The sequence below is a fragment of the Salvia splendens genome, chromosome 2, assembly GCF_004379255.2.
Source record: "Salvia splendens isolate huo1 chromosome 2, SspV2, whole genome shotgun sequence".
In the NCBI taxonomy this organism is placed as follows: domain Eukaryota; kingdom Viridiplantae; phylum Streptophyta; class Magnoliopsida; order Lamiales; family Lamiaceae; genus Salvia; species Salvia splendens.
Window position 1 is genome coordinate 31653572 of NC_056033.1, and position 18320 is coordinate 31671891.

General features: G+C 39.1%; 1 protein-coding gene and 1 pseudogene across 3 annotated transcripts; both read left to right on the plus strand.

Annotated features, from left to right (window-relative positions):
* The first annotated feature begins 1531 nt into the window (after positions 1–1531).
* LOC121764588 lies at positions 1532–4835 on the plus strand (annotated as a pseudogene).
* A 3044-nt stretch (positions 4836–7879) lies between these two features.
* On the plus strand, positions 7880–13227 carry LOC121792197 (myosin-11-like). Of its 3 annotated transcripts, XM_042190055.1 has the most exons (9): positions 7880–8156; positions 8239–8436; positions 8505–8633; positions 8701–8741; positions 8813–8981; positions 9068–9248; positions 9339–12517; positions 12585–12682; positions 12779–13227. In XM_042190055.1, exons 1-9 carry the CDS (start codon positions 8070–8072, stop codon positions 12963–12965), a joined length of 4269 nt encoding a protein of 1422 aa, XP_042045989.1. In that variant the 5' UTR covers positions 7880–8069; the 3' UTR covers positions 12966–13227. The 3 variants fall into 3 exon arrangements, with proteins under 3 accessions (XP_042045989.1, XP_042045987.1, XP_042045988.1); XM_042190053.1 differs by having other exon boundaries at positions 9068–12517; XM_042190054.1 differs by having other exon boundaries at positions 7881–8156; positions 9068–12517; positions 12782–13227.
* The last annotated feature ends 5093 nt before the right edge of the window (positions 13228–18320 follow it).

Here is an 18320-nt window from a genome sequence, read left to right on the forward strand (position 1 = left end):
CGGACGATGGCCATCGTCCGCGCCATCGTCCGCCCCATTGTGGAGGTCGCGGACGATCGACCGCGGACGATGGCACGCGGTTTCGTTTTTTTATAAATACCGTTCATTTGTAACATTTCATTTCACGCGATTTCATTTTCGAAACTTACATTTACATAATTACTACGAAATGGATTCAAGCCCCAATAGTCCTACGTTTAGCGCAGGGGCGCATTGGCCGGGTACAGAACCCGGCGATTATCGTTCGTTCGACACCAACACCCATTACGATCCCGATTTTAGTACGGAATCGTATGGGTTGTCTGACATGGAGCCGTCTCCGCACCGCCCAACCGCAGCAGCCGATCCCGACCCCGCCGCGACCGCTTCCGCCCCAGCCAGAAAGAAGCGGAACCGGCAGCGGGCGCAGAAGTTGCCGCCTCCCGGTGATTGCGATGAGTACGCCCCCGGCCGTACGAACTACAACTACGACGAAACTCTCACTTTGGCCCGGTGTTGGGTAGATATATCGGAAGATCCGATATTCGCGAACAACCAGCGACAAATCGCGTACTGGGAACGCATCGCGGACCTCTACAATTCGGTCAAGCCGCCGACCGCGTACAAGCGCAAGAGTGAGCAACTCCGCAAGCACTGGGATCAAGTCAAGAAGCAAGTGAACTTGTACGCGGCGGAGTTCGAGAAGTTCACGCGGTCACAGGTGAGCGGCGAGAGCGCTAGCGACGTGCGCACTAAAGCGATATTGTCGTACCGGTCGATGTTCGGCGATTTCAAGCACGAGGCCATCTGTGCGCTCTTGAGGGAGAAGCAGAAGTTCCAAGGTGGAATTCTGCACACTGGTGCGCCGAAGAGGACGAAGGTCACCGAAGTTGGTGACTACACGAGCAGCGGCAGCGGCAGTCACCCGGTTGACCTCAACTGGACGTACGTGGATGAAGGGAGTTCCGGCACACCAGTGTCCTTCCGGCGTCCTCCCGGCGTTAAGGCTGCGAAGGCCAAGGGGAAGGCGACCGCGACCTCATCGTCGACCGCTGCAACCCAAGCTCCGGTCCCGGTAGAGCTCCCGACCCAGACGACCACCGCGTTTGAGTCGTTAGCAACAACGTCGATGGCAAGGACGATGTTGCAGACGCACAGGGCACTCAAGAAGCGTACCGATCCCGACGAAGCCGAATATCTCCGGGCGTTACTCGATGAGCTGCGTCAGAAGTTGGGAATTGGTCAGACTTAGTTTTTTTTTTATTAGTTCAATGATGTAACTTTTTTTTATTAAAACTTCGCCGTTTGTTATTTAGACCGTTTTTTATTTACTCGTTACTTGTTATTTGAAAACTGTTAAATTAATTAAACAAAATAATAAAATGATGATGTGGCGCGCCATAGGGCGCACCACTGCTAATGGGGAGGTAGGAGGATAGAACTGCTGACGTGGCGCGCCATAGGGCGCCTTAGGGCGCCCCATTGCTAATGCTCTTAGTAATATACAATTAAAAAGACACACCGACCGGAAAAACATAGAGTAACGGCTAAGTTGAAGCCGCTATCATGTCATCCGCATTATCTTTCTCCGTGTTATCCCCCATCACACGTCCCCGTCTCCATCGCCGGCGCTGCCCTGCTCCCTCGCTTTCCATTAAGAATTCCTCCAACGGCAAACCACCGCCGAGTTCCAAGGCCACTTCATGGGTGAGCCCAGACTGGCTGACGTCCCTCACGAAATCCCTCGGCACATTAGGCCCCAAAGACGACTCCAACATCCCCGCCGCCAGCGCCAACTCGATGACGTCTCCGATCTTCTCGGCGGCGCCCTCTTCCTGCCTCTCTTCAAGTGGATGAACGAGTACGGCCCCATCTACCGCCTCGCCGCCGGTCCCAGGAACTTCGTCGTCGTCAGCGACCCCCGCCATTGCCAAGCATGTGCTTCGGAATTACGGCACCAAGTACTCCAAGGGCCTCGTGGCTGAGGTTTCTGAGTTTTTGTTTGGTTCCGGCTTCGCCATCGCCGAGGGTTCTCTTTGGACGGTAATTTCTCTCTCTGCCTAGATTTCGCGCTTTCATTTTTTTATGTTAAAATCAGGATTCTCTCAATTGTGCGTTATTTTAGAATTGATTGCAATCTAGTATTTGTGTATATTACCGTTTGTTTATATTGAATTAGTTTTCAACTCACTGGAATTTAGGGTTAACTTTGGAAGAAATTTGAATGTAGCATAATTGCAATGGAACTTCATAAAACTTCAATTACTTTTTCAATGAAATGTAGCCTAGTACTAATGTTTGAAGGAAAGCTCGTCTTGCCGTAGTAACACAATAAATTACTGGAAGGTTTGGATTGTATGCATCTTGTTTTCATTGTATGCATCTTGTTTTCACTCTATGGGCTAGTATTAGTAAAAGCATCACATGATGGAGCTTGATCCTTCTAAAAATTTAGTATATATCCCTGTTTCTGAGTTCTAGTATGCTTCCTGCATGTGTTTGCTGTTTTTGAGGTCAAATATGTTCTTATTATAGGTAAGGCGCAGGGCCGTGGTTCCGTCACTTCACAAGAAGTACTTGTCGATAATAGTTGAACGGGTCTTTTGCAGATGCGCTGAGCAGATGGTCGAGAGACTGAAGCCCAGTTTAGTCAATGGCTCTGCTGTAAACATGGAGGAGAAGTTCTCACAGCTTACTCTTGATGTTATCGGATTAGCTCTATTTAACTATGAGTTTGATTCTCTCACGACCAATAGTCCAGTTATTGATGCAGTTTATAATGCATTTAAAGAGGCTGAGCTTCGCTCAACTGATCTATTACCTTACTGGAAGGAAGGTTATTCATCTGACTCTTTCTGCAGTGGTATCACTTCCATAGTAAATAACAACGCTCACTTTGAATCTCTCTTTGTGTATACATGTCATCTCTCAGATTAATGCTTTATGTAAAGTAATACCAAGACAAATCAAGGCTGAAAAGGCAGTTTCTATAATTAGGGAAACTGTTGAGGAACTCATAGCAAAGTGTCGGGAGATTGTTGAAGCTGAGGGTGAGAGGATCAATGAGGAGGAGTATGTGAATGATGCAGATCCAAGCATTCTTCGCTTCTTGCTTGCCAGCAGAGAGGAGGTATTGATACTGAAAGCTCCGACCAAACAAATTTTTGTCTCTGTTTGGTATAAGTTGCTTTAGCAATTTTTTCATATTTGTCACATGTCCTTTGAGTTTCGAAGAATCACAATCATCAAAGTGTTGCATTTTGTTTCAGGTATCAAGTACCCAGCTGAGAGATGACCTTCTATCGATGTTAGTTGCTGGCCATGAGACCAACGGTTCTGTGTTAACTTGGACAGCATATTTGCTAAGTAAGGTGCGGTTACTATTCTCCTTCCAGTCGCTCATCTTTTCTTATCGTCAGCATTTTGTCACTAACTTGAATGCAATTTCAGAGGCTTCTCCACTTCCAACCCTTTTAAGGATTCATAACTCTTAATACTTCACTCATGAATTTATTGTTTTTTTTGTATATTGTTGTTTATCATTTTGTTCTTTACATGTTTCACAATACAGGATCCATCCTCTTTGGGAAAAGCACATGAAGAAGTTGACAGAATTTTACAGGGTCGACTTCCAACCTATGAAGACATAAAGAATCTTAAGTTTTTGGCACGTTGCATCAATGTATCAATGCGTCTTTATCCTCATCCACCTGTAAGCTGCAAAGTCACCCCTCAACTTGACAATCGTGTGCATGTTTTTGATCTGGAATAAATATTTCGTCAGGTCTTGTTAAGACGTGCTCAAGTTGATGATGTGCTACCTGGGAACTACAAGGTCTCTCCTGGTCAAGATATCATGATCTCAGTCTACAATATCCATCGCTCTGCAGAGGTATCTTTTCCCCATATTCCAAGAGGAACAAACCAAACTCTAATAGGAGCTGATCTGAGTGATTCTAAGCTAATCTGACTTGAACTGACTGAATGGGTCATATTAGTTCTTTCAAGTCTAGTGGTGTTTTACATCCACAGTAACACTGGGCTGTTGTAGATCAAGAGGTGCAGGTGTTTCGTGTTTGTGCTGAAAATTAAGGAATTAACTTTCTTGTTTTTCATTTGAAGGCGTGGGAAAGGGCTGATAATTTTTTTCCAGAAAGATTCGATTTAGATAGCCCAGTTCCAAATGAAGCAAACACAGATTATAGGCATGCACACGAACTTCAGTTGTTTCTTCTTTGAGGCTCTAATAGTTTTACACCTAATTCATCTCCAAATGCTATATTTCAGATATATCCCATTCAGTGGAGGGCCGCGCAAGTGTGTAGGCGATCAATTTGCTTTACTTGAAGCAATTGTAGCCCTTGCAGTACTTCTGCAGCACATGAGCTTTGAGTTAATCCCAGACCAAACTATCGGCATGACTACTGGAGCCACTATCCACACAACAAATGTAATTTTGTTTTTCAACCCCTAATTTCTTATTTCCAAGAGAGTGATTTGATATTCTATAGAGGGAGAAAGGGTTTCTAGCCATATATTGGCTTGTTTTGCAGTAATTGAAATAGCATGACTATGTTGCAGGGCCTATACATGAAATTGAGCGAAAGACAAACTGCATCCACCTCTGCTGCAGCAAATCCCTGAAGGTTAGCCTCATGATTTTGTTTGCATTTATTGGCATCAGCATCATACATTAGCATTACTAGATGAAACTCTCCGATCCACAATCCGTTTTCGCTTCTTCAATTCTATGACACCGCTTCTTAACTAAGCTGCAGATAGTGTAATGTATTTCAAACGATACGAATCCCCTACTGTAATTCTGCATTTTTTAATGAATTAAAGATGCTAGGTCATGTCGTTGTGGTTGGTTGTAATTATTTAAATTTGTTCTATATGAAGATAGCTGACACACAGGTCTTTGTGAGAGTGACACAGAAAATTGGTGTTGCCTGCATTCCTCAAATAGACTGCCTCAATTAGTTATCAACAAAAAGCTCGAGGTTGGAAAGAGATTAAGTGTTGTCTACATTACTCCATTAGGCCATCCCAATAATTATAAAGCCAAACTCGAAATGGTCAAAATGAATAGTAAAAAGTAGTAATCAATTTAGTTTAAATAAAACAACCAATTTTTGCATTTTTGTTCCAAAATACCTGGTTAAATGCGGGTGGTTATTTTCCCTTCTCCTTGCCCTAATTTTGTTTTGGCGCTCATTTTGATGAGAATTATTTGTCGAATAACATTCAAACATCAAGAAATTATTTAAGATGTCGTAGAGAATTGTCGAACATGCATTCAAATAATATTATACGCGTTAGAAACACACATTAGCAAGCAACGAGAAGGAAATACAAAGTCCTAGTATATATGCTTACTAATGGTTAGAGTTGTGACAGCCAAACCCAGGCGCAACCCTCAATTTTGAGATTATCTGCGTCGGCATGCTTTCATCCATGAAGAATGAATTTATGGCCAACTCCAATAAGATCTAGTTGAAGAAATTTGGATACACAACAACGAGAGCTTATTTTAGGAATTTAAATTCTAAAATTTTGTATTTTATTGATATCATTTTTTCTATTTAATTAATGAAGTACTACTATCTTTTTTTAATGAACTTTTGAATTTTTAGTTTTACAAATATCATAATTTAAATAAAATATGAAACTGGAGAATGATAGAAAATGATTAAATGAAAAAAAATCAGAGTTGTAGCTTATTAAGGCTAAAATTTTGTGGTTGCAATGCAAATATTATGGCTGAAATGAAGCTAATTTACTTAGGACTCGTTCACTTTGTCGGTTTTGACCAGTTTTAGGCTCAAAACTGGTGAAATATGGGTGTTCAGCTTTTAGGTTATGAAACTGTGAAGCCCAATATATAAAACACGGCCCGCACTATTCATCTAAACATTCTCCAGTTTTAAAACTCCCAAAGTACGTGATTTTCAATTCTATGCTTGAAAGTTAACCAGAATTGGTGGGGCCCACATGATAACTCACCCAAATCTCATATACCGAATGAACATATTTGATCCATTAATTGGTGGGCCATCCATATTCAATTCTGTCCTAGTTATAAATATGAGTTTTCCTAAATGACTAAGGACATAATTGAATATGGATGGCCCACCAATTAATGGATCAAATATGTTCATTCGGTATATGAGATTTGGGTGAGTTATCATGTGGGCCCCACCAATTCTGGTTAACTTTCAAGCATAGAATTGAAAATCACGTACTTTGGAAGTTTTAAAACTGGAGAATGTTTAGATGAATAGTGCGGGCCGTGTTTTATATATTGGGCTTCACAGTTTCATAACCTAAAAGTTGAACACCCATATTTCACCAGTTTTGAGCCTAAAACTGGTCAAAACCGACAAAGTGAACGAGTCCTAAGTGAACGAGTCCTTAACAATTGGAAAATAGAATTGTGATTGAAATAATGTTGAGAATGTGGTCATTACTGGGGATGGTAGAATAGTTGGACATCATAAATTGAATTGGTGTATAAAACATCAAACGAAGTTGTTGCGTTAGTCGCAACTTCAAGTAACAACTAACAATCATTTATAACCCAGCTAACTACCCTCAACTTTTTGTGCAATGCAATCTACATAAATATAATTAGCATCAAATTACATTTTCAAGATGTATCAGTTATCAGTATTGTTTAAATATTATAATTTCGGTTAAGTAATTTGATGCCACCTGCATATTGATGTTGATGTGCTATTATCAATTAAAAAGTAACCCTTTTATTGAAAGCATCGATTTTATATTATCTACGTCTTAAAACAAAAACGATGAGACTGCAGATTGTAACTACCAATGTCAAGAAGCTGCTAAATAACTAAAAAACAAAGAAAAACAAATCGATGTTCTTTATGCATAATCTGTATAGCTTCTCTTAATTATCAGATTGAAGCACGATCATTCCTCTATTTATTGGAGTTTTTAAGCAAAGAATCGATTAATACTCGAATTTGAGGAGTATTAAGTCTCCCTTCAAACAATCAAAATATGTACTTATTCAGTACGTATTAGCATAAAAGTGTATACCTTAATGGAAATGAGCGACTTATTTTTGGATAACAGACTGTATGAAATATGCTTCTATTAAAGTCAACAATTTAAGTCTTAGTCATGTGGGGTTTATGAACTCAAAATATAGTTATCCGCCAATTGCATATTATAAATCAGCATTTATCAAAATTGAATATGATATATCCCAACAGATCTACTAGATCTGGGGACACGGATTGACTTATACGCATACTAATACTATTTAGATTTTGAACAAAAATGATAAAATCAATAACGTCAATTCACTATTCAACAGCTGATCTTTGACAGACTACCAAAATAGGTTAATCACTAGACTTTCTTCCAAAGCATTTGCTATGAATATTAATCTCATAGCTCAACTCCAAGCGTTAACTATTGTTGGTGTTCAATTTGTATACAACAACCTCTGAAATCTCTGATAAGCCCTTAAACTCTATGGATTATTAGGTGGCACTAACTAATACTACTAATAGTTTAGAGTCATCAGTTTCCTAGTATAGCCATCTCCAATTCCTAGTCCCCCACTCAAGAAAAAGAAATAACAGTGTAATAACAACAACAATAAGTCGATAATAATAATATAGGTATACATTTATGTGAAATTAAATTGAAGCCATCGCGCACAATACGCGTGATGAAATATTAATAGCACATGTACATTCAGAATTCGAAAACACGTACCAGTATTAATTAATTAATTAATTGATATCCTCCTAGTATTCTTGCATTTAATTAAGCTGGTGATCATATATGAAATGGTGACTTAACTTTTAGTGAATTTAGGCTCAAGAAACAATTCCATATACTCACCACGTGAAATCCAAACAATCAACTGTTCATTTCTAACATACATATAGGTTGAAAGAAAAATGACAAGCCAGCTAACGCCTCTTTCTCTCTCTCTCTCTCTCTCTCTACCTGCATTGTTACTATCACTACAATGTATAACAATCCTCACTTTACTAGATATATATATATATCTTCACTCCTAATGCTCTGTAGCTCAAGAAAATCACAGAATGTTGAAGCTACAGAGGCCAGCCAACAGATCATCCAAACAAAAAGAGGGATTTCATTTCAAGTTCTCCAATTTTCAAGCCCTTCAGGTACATGCACCTTTTTGTATTGGTGAAGATTCTCTTCATTCATTCATTCATTCAGATTATTGAGCTAGATGTTTGTGTTCAGGTGCCAAAGGGATGGGACAGGCTTTTTCTGTCTTTGCTTTCTGCAGAAACTGGGAAGACAATAGCTAAATTGGGTAAAGCACTTGTTAAGAATGGGAGTTGCCACTGGTCCAACACTGTCACCGAATCTATCTACATTTCAAAATATGATTCTTCAAAATCCTACGAGGAATGCCTCCTCAAGATTATCGTTTCAACGGTACAATTTAAGATTTCATTCGATTTTTCGGTAAATAGTTAGATAGTGATTTTGGAAATGTGTTTCAGGGCTCAACAAGATCTGCCAACACCCTTGGAGAAGCAATCATCAACATGGCACAGCATACCACTTCAAGGGCCTCTGCTGCTGCAGTTTCACAGCCTCTTCAAAAATGCAGCTATGGCACAATTCTGCAGGTTGTACTGATTAAAAATCACATCTGCCAATGTATGTGACAAGGCTGACTGTTTATATGGTTTTCAGGTCAAAATTCAGCGCCTAAATCTTCCTAGATCAAAGATCAGGTTGGTGTTTCTATGACAGATTATGGTTTCTTGGTTCTGAGCATCCAGCTGACATTGTTTTCTTCTTCCAGAGACGAGGGATCAAAGAGCTCCGATTCTCAAGAAAAAGTCGAGGATGTGGATCATCACGTTGGCCTGGGGAGGAAATCGCGTAGATCAGATGAGTCGAGTGATAGTATTAATAAACATACAAGGGAAGATCCAGCCACCACCTCTCGTCCACTGCAATTAGACAGCGAGGTCTTTTGAAACTCTCGTTTCGTTATTATGTATGTGTCCATATTCTGTCTTTGTTTAACAAAGGTTGCATCCCTATTTCTCTGCAGGAAGCAAGTGAATCAGCAACTGTTGTGATCAATAGCATCAGCTCTATGGAGGGATCCTATGAGAGGGAAAACTCATTCGGAGAGAGGAGTGATGAATATAGATCTCATGAGAGACGAGGCAGGGGAAGCAACGGTGGTGATCTACTACCTGAGTTTTACTCAATTGATGATGATGTTGGTGGTGAGACACCATCAAACCAGTCACCTATGTATTTAAGAGAGAATTTCCATAATGAAGCATCAGTGAGCAGGTGGTCAATGCCAAATGTAGGTTCTTCGAGGAATCTTCTGGAAGCTGCAGAAGACACGATTGAGGAACTCAGAGCAGAAGCCAAGATGTGGGAGAGAAATGCAAGGAAGCTGATGATTGATCTGGATATATCGAGGAAGGAGTTCTCGAATCTATCAAAGAAGCAGGTAGAGTGGGGAGTGGAGCTCTCAGCCGCATATGCAGAACAGGACTGCTTAAGGAGGCAACTCGAGAAGGCGATGGAAGATATGCAACAGTTGGCCAAGAATGAGGAAGCTCCTATCATTCAGTCTCGGAGTTTTCAGAAGGAGTTGGAGAGTGAGATTAAGTACCAACAAGATTTAAATGATGACTTGTGCCAGCAACTGAAACAAAGCCAAGAATCAAATATTGAGCTTGTTTCTGTTCTTCAAGAACTCGAGGAGACGATAGAACAACAGAGGATTGAGATAGAGAATCTTTCATCTCTCAAGTTGAACTTTGTAGATCTACAGAATTCTTTGGATAAAAGTTCAGAGGAAAAGAGGACTTTGTCGCTGCAACTGGAGCAACTCTGGGAGTCGGAGAGGAATCTGAAATCTGAAATTCAGTTGCTCGACGAAGCTTTGCAGGATAAAAATGATGAGCTGGAGAAGGAAAGGGAATCACACAGAGAGGTTCTGTCACAAGTGGAAGCGGAATACAATCGCAAAATGTTAGCCAAAGAGGAAGAAAATGCCAGTTTGGAAGGGAAGCTTTCAGATTACATCAAAGATAAAGAGTTGAAAGGGAATGCTGAAAGTGATTTGGATCTCATCAGAGAGATAGAGTCATTGAAGGAAAAAGTCAGAGAGTTGGAGAAGGACTGCACTGAGCTCACTGATGAAAATCTTGACCTCTTGTTCAAGCTCAAGGATTCGAATAAGACGGACATCAGAAAATGCTCGTCTTTTGGCTCAGTGACAAGTGAGCACCCAACGTCATGTCCCAGCGAGGAGTCTGAAGTGAGTGACCCTAGATACCAAGTTTCCAACCTGGAAGGAGAGATCGGGGAGGAGGTCAGTGTGGAGGTGCAGCTTTCTGGCTTGGAAAGCTCTCAGCATTTTGCTGAAATTTTAGAACAAATGGATAAAGCTTTTCACCTTCTGACGAAGCCATGGTATGGAAGGTCTGAGAATGGAGGCGATTATCTTCACGGTCTTGTGATTTCAGACAAGGTTAACACTACTAGAATGTCAGTTGAATCAATCCATAGCCTGTTGCTAGAGCTCAACGAGCTCTTGGAAACAAGGATATCTGAGTCTGCTGAAATTCTTAAGAATCATGAGGCTGAGATCAATAAGAGAGATGTCATTATATCTGAGGCTAGAAAGAAAATGGAAGAGAGCATTTTGAAAGTTGAAGAACTTGGAAAAATGAAGGCCAAAAGTGAGGAGAATAATGCAAATCTAATGAGGGAATTGGAACAGAAAAAATCTGAGATTGGTTACATGGAGGCTGATCTTCTGTCAAAGAGAAAGGAGACCGACTTTCTTTTACATAGACGACAAGAACTAGAATCAGAAGTTTCTAAACTTCAACAGGAAACGAGCCGTTTGGAGCAGGATTTAGAAGTTGCAGTAAGGGAGAGGAAAATCTCCTCAGAATGCATGGAGAATCTTCAAAGTGAGGTCACAGCTCTTAGAGATGCTGTTAGTTCCCATGTTTCTGCTAACACTGATCTCGAAATTAACATAAAGCAGCTAGAAATAAGAAGTCATGAACTACAGAACAGTTTATCAGAATTGCTAGAAGAAAACACGTGGTTGCAGGCGTGCATTTCTGATCAGGAAGTTCAAGTGCATCAACTGAGAGATGAAAAGTTAGTGTTCTTGCAGAAAATTGAGGATTACAAATCTAGCTTGACTAGCCTCCAAGATGAGATCCGCGAAAGCAAAGACGAAATGGACGTTCAAATATTGGATCTCAAACAAAAATCAGAAGATATAAGGAAACAGTGGCTAGGAGCTCAAGAAGAGTGTGTGTACCTTAGAGAAGAAAACAATACACTGCAGGCGTCTGCTGCTAGTTCTGCTGCAGAAACTATAGACCTTCAAAATTTGAACTCAGAACTGAAGAGAGAAAACCAGAAACTGCATGAGAAATGTCTGGAACTGGTGGATCAACTGAGTGAAATGGAGAAAAGTCTGGCTGATTGCACCAAAAAGGTCGAGTCTATGCAAGACCATCTCGCGTCAGTACAAGAGGACTTTGTGGTGAGAGAGAGCCATCTCAAATCAGAATTAGATGCACTTGTTAAAGAAAAAAGCTACCAGAAAGAGAAACTTGCTGAAGAGGAGAGTTTGCAGCAGTTACTCTTGGAGAAGACAACGGAATTTCAGAGCCTTCAAAAAGAGGTGGAAAGCCTCAGCAAGCAACTATCCGATGCTTGTGAAGAAAGGGAAAGAATTTCCACTGAAGCTTCCAGTTTACTGGCAGAAAAGGCTGAGCTGCAATATTCCCTTCGAGAAGCTCACCAGGAAGCTAAATCGGCCAAAAACAAACTCAACGCAGCTTTGCAAGAATCTGAGTTTAAAGTTGAAGAATTGACAAATCAACTAGCTGCGTCTAATCAAAGGCTTGACAGATTGACGACTGATTATGATAGAAATCTTAAATTAGTGGCAAATTACAGGAAAATCGAAGAAAAACTCAAGACGGAATTGAATGACATTGAATTGAAGCATACCATCTCTGAATATGAGTGCCAGCAGCTTACCAGAGAAATGAGCAGTTTGAAGATTCAGCTACAAATCATGTATGAGCTTGAAGATGAAGTCTCAGTCTTAAAAAGCGAGCTCAGAGAAAGCAAGGTCGATAAGGGAAACCTGGAGGCTGCATTGCATACCATCTCAGGGAATTATGAGGAACTGAAGACAGAGAAGATTTCATTGTCGGAGAAAATCACATACTTTGAGGATGCCATGTCTGAGTTGGAGGAATGCAAAAGGAGCAAGTCGTGCCTAGAAGAAAAGCTTCTGCAAATGGAGAAGGATTTAAGTGAAAAAGAGATTATATCCATCCAAAATGAGGATCTTAAACACGAGGTGACTGAGGTGAAGAGATTGAAGGTGCAGTTTCAGCAGAAGATGTACAGACTGGAGGTGGAGAAAGACGAATGCTTGAAGAAAGTGCAAGCTCTTGAAGATAATCTAAGACTGATGGAGGAGAAAAGCAAAGAGGTAGTAGTACTTTGTCCTCTTTCAGACTTCAATAATTTCACTAATTATCGCTCTTTCTGCCTTTCAGGGAGCTCATAATTTAGATTTCAATGATGAAGATCCTCTCGCTGTCAGTGTGGATAGCACGACAAAGAGACAGATGGTTGAGAATGAAACTGCAGAGAGGTATAATATACATACACTAGTATAATCCTATAACAACTGAAATCAAGGCACGCGCATGCAAGAAACGTAGCTTTACCATTGATCAACTATTTAAAGCAGGCAGAAGAAGAATGGGGGTAGAGACAAGTATGAAAGAACAAAGTCTTCATTGGAAACAGAGCTACGGGACCTGAAGCAGCGCTACCTAGAGATGAGTCTTAAGTATGCGGAAGTGGAGGGGGAACGCGAGGATCTTGTCATGAAGCTCAGAGCAACCAGGACTGGAAACAGGTGGTTCTCATGACTCCCCCGGCCCTAGTACTATACATATAAACATGTATGTATGCAACAACTAGTACTAAAGTAGTAGATGCACTAGCAAATCTGCTTCTGCATATAGGAGGAGTAAGTAATAAGTCATGATGTCACAGAGGTGTATTGTATGCACAATACAGACTCAGAATAAACGAGATATATATGGAAAGTTGCACGTTCAAGGATCTATGTTATAAGTGGATGAATCAATTTAGTTTTCAAACTTAGTGTAATTATTTATAATAATCTAATGGATGGCATACGTATACAAAAGGCCAAATGGCATATCCATGGAAGATAGTACCTCCTTTTTGGTTCCTACTTTACACAAAAGCTACTTAGTCACCTCGCTCTTTTATTGCTCCCACGACCTCATTCTCTCTGTGTTCTTTATAACACGCACACCAGCTTTCTTCATCAAACTCTCTTAATCTTCCATGGCAGCCGCCGTCGAGATCGCATACCAGCTTGGGTTGATTGAAGTTGAATGCGGTCGGCTTCTTCTTGTGTTTTATAGGGCAACTTCTATCCTTTGGCATCTTCCCCTTAATTACTCCAATCTCACGCAGATAATTACTCGTGTCCTACTATAATAATAAATGTATGCTGCTGCTTCTTTGTAACGCGCACGCTTTTAGATTTATGTAACAATAATGTGTGCTTTTTGCTAATTTACCGTTGCACTCCGTTTTGTTATTACCGTTGCAGCAGTCAACAACTTGAAATAATTTCATTACTATATATATTTTCCTTGTTCCCTTTTGTTGTTTCTTGATTTAGTTGCTAGTTTTTACTTAACAATAACTTAAAAAGGGATCTCTTTAATCCATCCTAACACTTAACTGATCTTTTATTAGCTAATTCTAGTGCTTGTGAATAACTTATGTATAATGCGCACATCACTTAAAAATATGGAACAGTTTTCAATTATGCATGCGTTTTTGAAGTATAGGATGTCGGATAATTTAGGGCTATAAGGAAAAGATAACTTTAACGTCATCAAAAGTATCCTCCTGATCTAACACATTTGTTGTCCCTCTTCGAGATGGTTTTAATTTGGTGTATACTATTTTAAAATCCAATTCCCATTTTTGCATATAAAGAATCGTAATCCAACCATATCTTCGAATCTAATCAGTTCACAATTTTTTCTGAATTTCATTATTAATTTTCCAAGTAAGGTTTGTTTATTGTTGTTTTTTTATCCAGCACGTACTTCAATAACGGTGGTAGATTTTCGTCTTCATAAAATAAATTATTTTATCGTTCTATAAATGTATGAATTCTGCTTCAATTTTCCTATTCAATCACCAACAGGCAACAAGCGCCACATACTACTCCATGCGATATAGTGATTGCTAAACCTATATCATACTGATTTGGAAAATGCGTCTTAGAGAATAAAGTTTATATAATGAAGTATTTAAATCATTAGTAATTATTTGGGTTATCTCTCCTTGCTATGGTTAGATGCATGTTAAGTGGATGTAATTTACCTCTTTCGTTGTGGATTTATGCATTAAGGACTGCAACATATATGCTTAATCAAATTCCTAGTAAGGCAGTTCCAAAGACCCCTTTTGAACTATGGACGGGAAGGAAACCGAGTTTAAAGCATATATGTATTTGGGGTTGCCCTGCAGAAGTAAAGTTGTATAATCCACATGAAAAAAAATTGGATTTAAAGACGGTCAGTGGATTCTTCATTGGCTATCCAGATAAGTCGAAGGGATATACATTCTATTGTCCTAACCATAGTACGAGGATAGTTGAGACGGGAAATGCTAGATTCATTGAAAACAATGAAACTAGTGGGAGTGATGAACCTCGAAAAGTGGACCTTAATGAAGTTCAAGAAAAGGTTGTTCATCCACATTTTGTTGCACCTAAGATTGTTGTTCCTATTGAGCAACATGAAGTGCATAACCCACCTGTTGAGATTGAAGATGAATCAGTCATAATTCAAGAACGGAATGATGAACCAATAGAGCCTTTAAGGCGATCAGTAAGGGAACGTCGATCGGCCATATCGGATGACTATGTGGTATATTCCGTTGAAAATGAATGTGACTTGAGCATTGATAAAGATCCGATCTCGTTCCAACAAGCCATGGAAAGTGACAATTCTGAAAATTGGTTAAATGCAGCAAAGGATGAGATGAAATCTATGAGCGATAACGATGTTTGGGACTTAGTAGAATTGCCTAAAGGTTTTAAAGCCATTGGTTGTAAATGGATCTTTAAAACGAAACGTGATTCGAAAGGTGACATTGAAAGGTACAAGGCTCGCCTTGTCGCCAAAGGTTTCACTCAAAAGGATGGCATTGACTACAAAGAAACCTTCTCTCCAGTTTCAAAGAAAGATTCTTTAAGAATTGTGTTGGCTTTGGTGGCTCATTATGATTTAGAGCTTCACCAAATGGATGTAAAGACGGCTTTCCTAAATGGAGTACTTGAAGAGGAGGTATACATGAAACAACCCGAAGGATTCATGATAGAAGGACAAGAAGGTTTAGTATGTAAGTTGAGAAAGTCAATATATGGACTCAAACAAGCTTCTAGACAATGGTATATAAAGTTTAATGATATCATTGTTTCATATGGTTTTGTAGAGATCATCGTTGATAGATGTATCTATATTAAAATCAGTGGGAGCAAGTTTATTATATTGGTCCTATACGTTGATGACATTTTGCTAGCTGCAAATGACATGAGTTTACTACATGATGTAAAGAAGTATCTCTCTTTGAATTTCAAAATGAAGGATATGGGTGAGGCATCTTATATGATCGGAATAGAGATATTCCGGGATAGATCACAAGGATTATTAAGTTTGTCTCAGAAAGGTTATATCAATAAAGTTTTAGAGAGATATAGAATGGACAAATGTTCCGCAGGAATTGCTCCAATTCAGAAGGGAGATAAATTTAGTAAAATGCAATGTCCGAAAAATGAATTGGAGCGTAAGGAGATGGAAAAGATTCCCTATGCATCAGTGGTTGGGAGTTTGAACTATGTTCAAACATGTACTCGACCAGATATCACCTTTGCGGTTGGTATGTTGGGTCGATATCAAAGTGATCCCGGAATGGACCATTGGAAGGCTGCAAAGAAAGTCCTCAGGTACTTGCAAGGCACCAAAGAGCACATGCTTACGTATAGAAGATCCGATCATCTAGAGGTAATTGGATATTTAGATTCAGACTATGCCGGATGCGTTGATAGTAGAAAGTCAACGTTTGGCTATTTGTTCCTTTTAGCCGAGGGAGCAGTATCATGGAAAAGTGGAAAGCAGTCTGTCATTGCTACTTCCACTATGGAGGCCGAATTTGTGGCATGCTTTGAGGCCACTGTTCACGGATTGTGGTTGCGGAACTTTATTTCAGGGCATAGAATTGTCGACTCTATAGCTAGACCGCTGAAAATTTATTGTGATAATTCCGCAGCTGTCTTCTTCTCAAAGAACGATAAGTACTCGAAGGGTGCTAAGCACATGGAGTTGAAATACTTATCGGTTAAAGAAGAAGTGCAGAAACAAAGAGTGTACTTTGAGCATATTAGGACGGATATGATGGTAGCGGATCCGTTAACTAAAGGACTACCACCCAGTATGTTTATTGGCCATGTAGAGCGTATGGGTATTATAGATAAAGCCTTGCTATTTTAGATGTGTGCTCATGTATTGTAAAACACTCTTGTGAATTCAATAAAAGTTATGTTTCTGCTTGTTTATATGTTATCATTAAAGTTTGTATACAGTATGGATGTTTAGATAACATATGTTGAATTGAGAATTAATGTTCATCTCAATGAAAGGTTTATTCATATAAAGTTAGAATTGATTTGTGATACATGGAAGGAATCATGTCGACTAAATGATTGTGTGACCGCCATGATTCAATCAAGTCTAGCTTTATAGGTATTTAAAGGATATATGAACTTGATTGTAAAGTGCGCATAAAGGATTATTAAACCATTGAAAGCTACAAAGGTCAAGTGGGAGAATGTAGGAATATTTATTCCTATATGTGACCTATGTAGATATTGGTTTAATAATAAAGATCAAGTTCAAACATATCAGTTGGATTCTAATATGAAAGACTATACCGTGATGGATCGGTTTCGATTAAAGAATTAGAATCGGGTGTATTGATAACCCTCTTCTCTTGTCTTGAATAGATGATATAATATATGTATATTAGTGTGTGAATAAGGTGAAAAAAGCTGTAGGAAAATCTGATGGGTTTATGTGAACGGACACGTCACTTGGTGAAGGGTTGCGTGTAATCTATATATAGACATCAGATTCTACAATTAAATATATACACATTTTACTACATATTTCACATACAAAGAGATATATACAGAAAAGTGATATTGATATCAGATTCTTCTCCATCGAAAGAATCGAGAAAGAAAGGCCAAATAGACGAAAAGATCAACCGCAGCTTTTAGGGGAAACATCAACTCGTGGAATACAACCCTACATCAAATATAAGCTATGGATGGAGGTTGGTATATCATCTCATTGATGTGTTATGTGTTATGGTTGAATTAATACGAATCTAGAATGCGATTTCGGTGTAGAAATCGGTAAAGCATCGAAAGATGGCTAATAATAATTTCATTACTATATATATTTTCCTTGTTCCCTTTTGTTGTTTTCTTGATTTAGTTGCTAGTTTTTACTTAACAATAACTTAAAAAGGGATCTCTTTAATCCATCCTACTATACCGGCTATTTCGAATCATTTAACTGATCTTTTATTAGCTATTCTATTGCTTGTGAATAACTTATGTTTAATGCGCACATCACTTAAAAATAGGGAACTGTTTTCAATTATGCATGCGTTTTTGAAGTATAGGATGTCGGATAATTTAGGGCTATAAGGAAAAGATAACTTTAACGTCATCAAAAGTATCCTCCTGATCTAACATATTTGTTGTCCCTCTTCGAGATGGTTTTAATTTGGTGTATACTATTTTAAAATCCAATTCCCATTTTTGTATATAAAGAATCGTAATCCAAGCATATCTTCGAATCTAATCAGTTCACATTTTTTTTCTTAATTTCAGTATTAATTTTCCAAGTAAGGTTTGTTTATTATTGTTTTTTTATCCAGCACGTACTTCAATAACGGTGGTAGATTTTCGTCTTCATAAAATAAATTATTTTGTCGTTCTATAAATGTATGAATTCTGCTTCAATTTTCCTATTCAATCACCAACAGGCAACAAGCGCCACATACTACTCTATGCGATATAGTGATTGCTAAACCTATATCATACTGATTTGGAAAATGCGTCTTAGAGAATAAAGTTTATATAATGAAGTATTTAAATC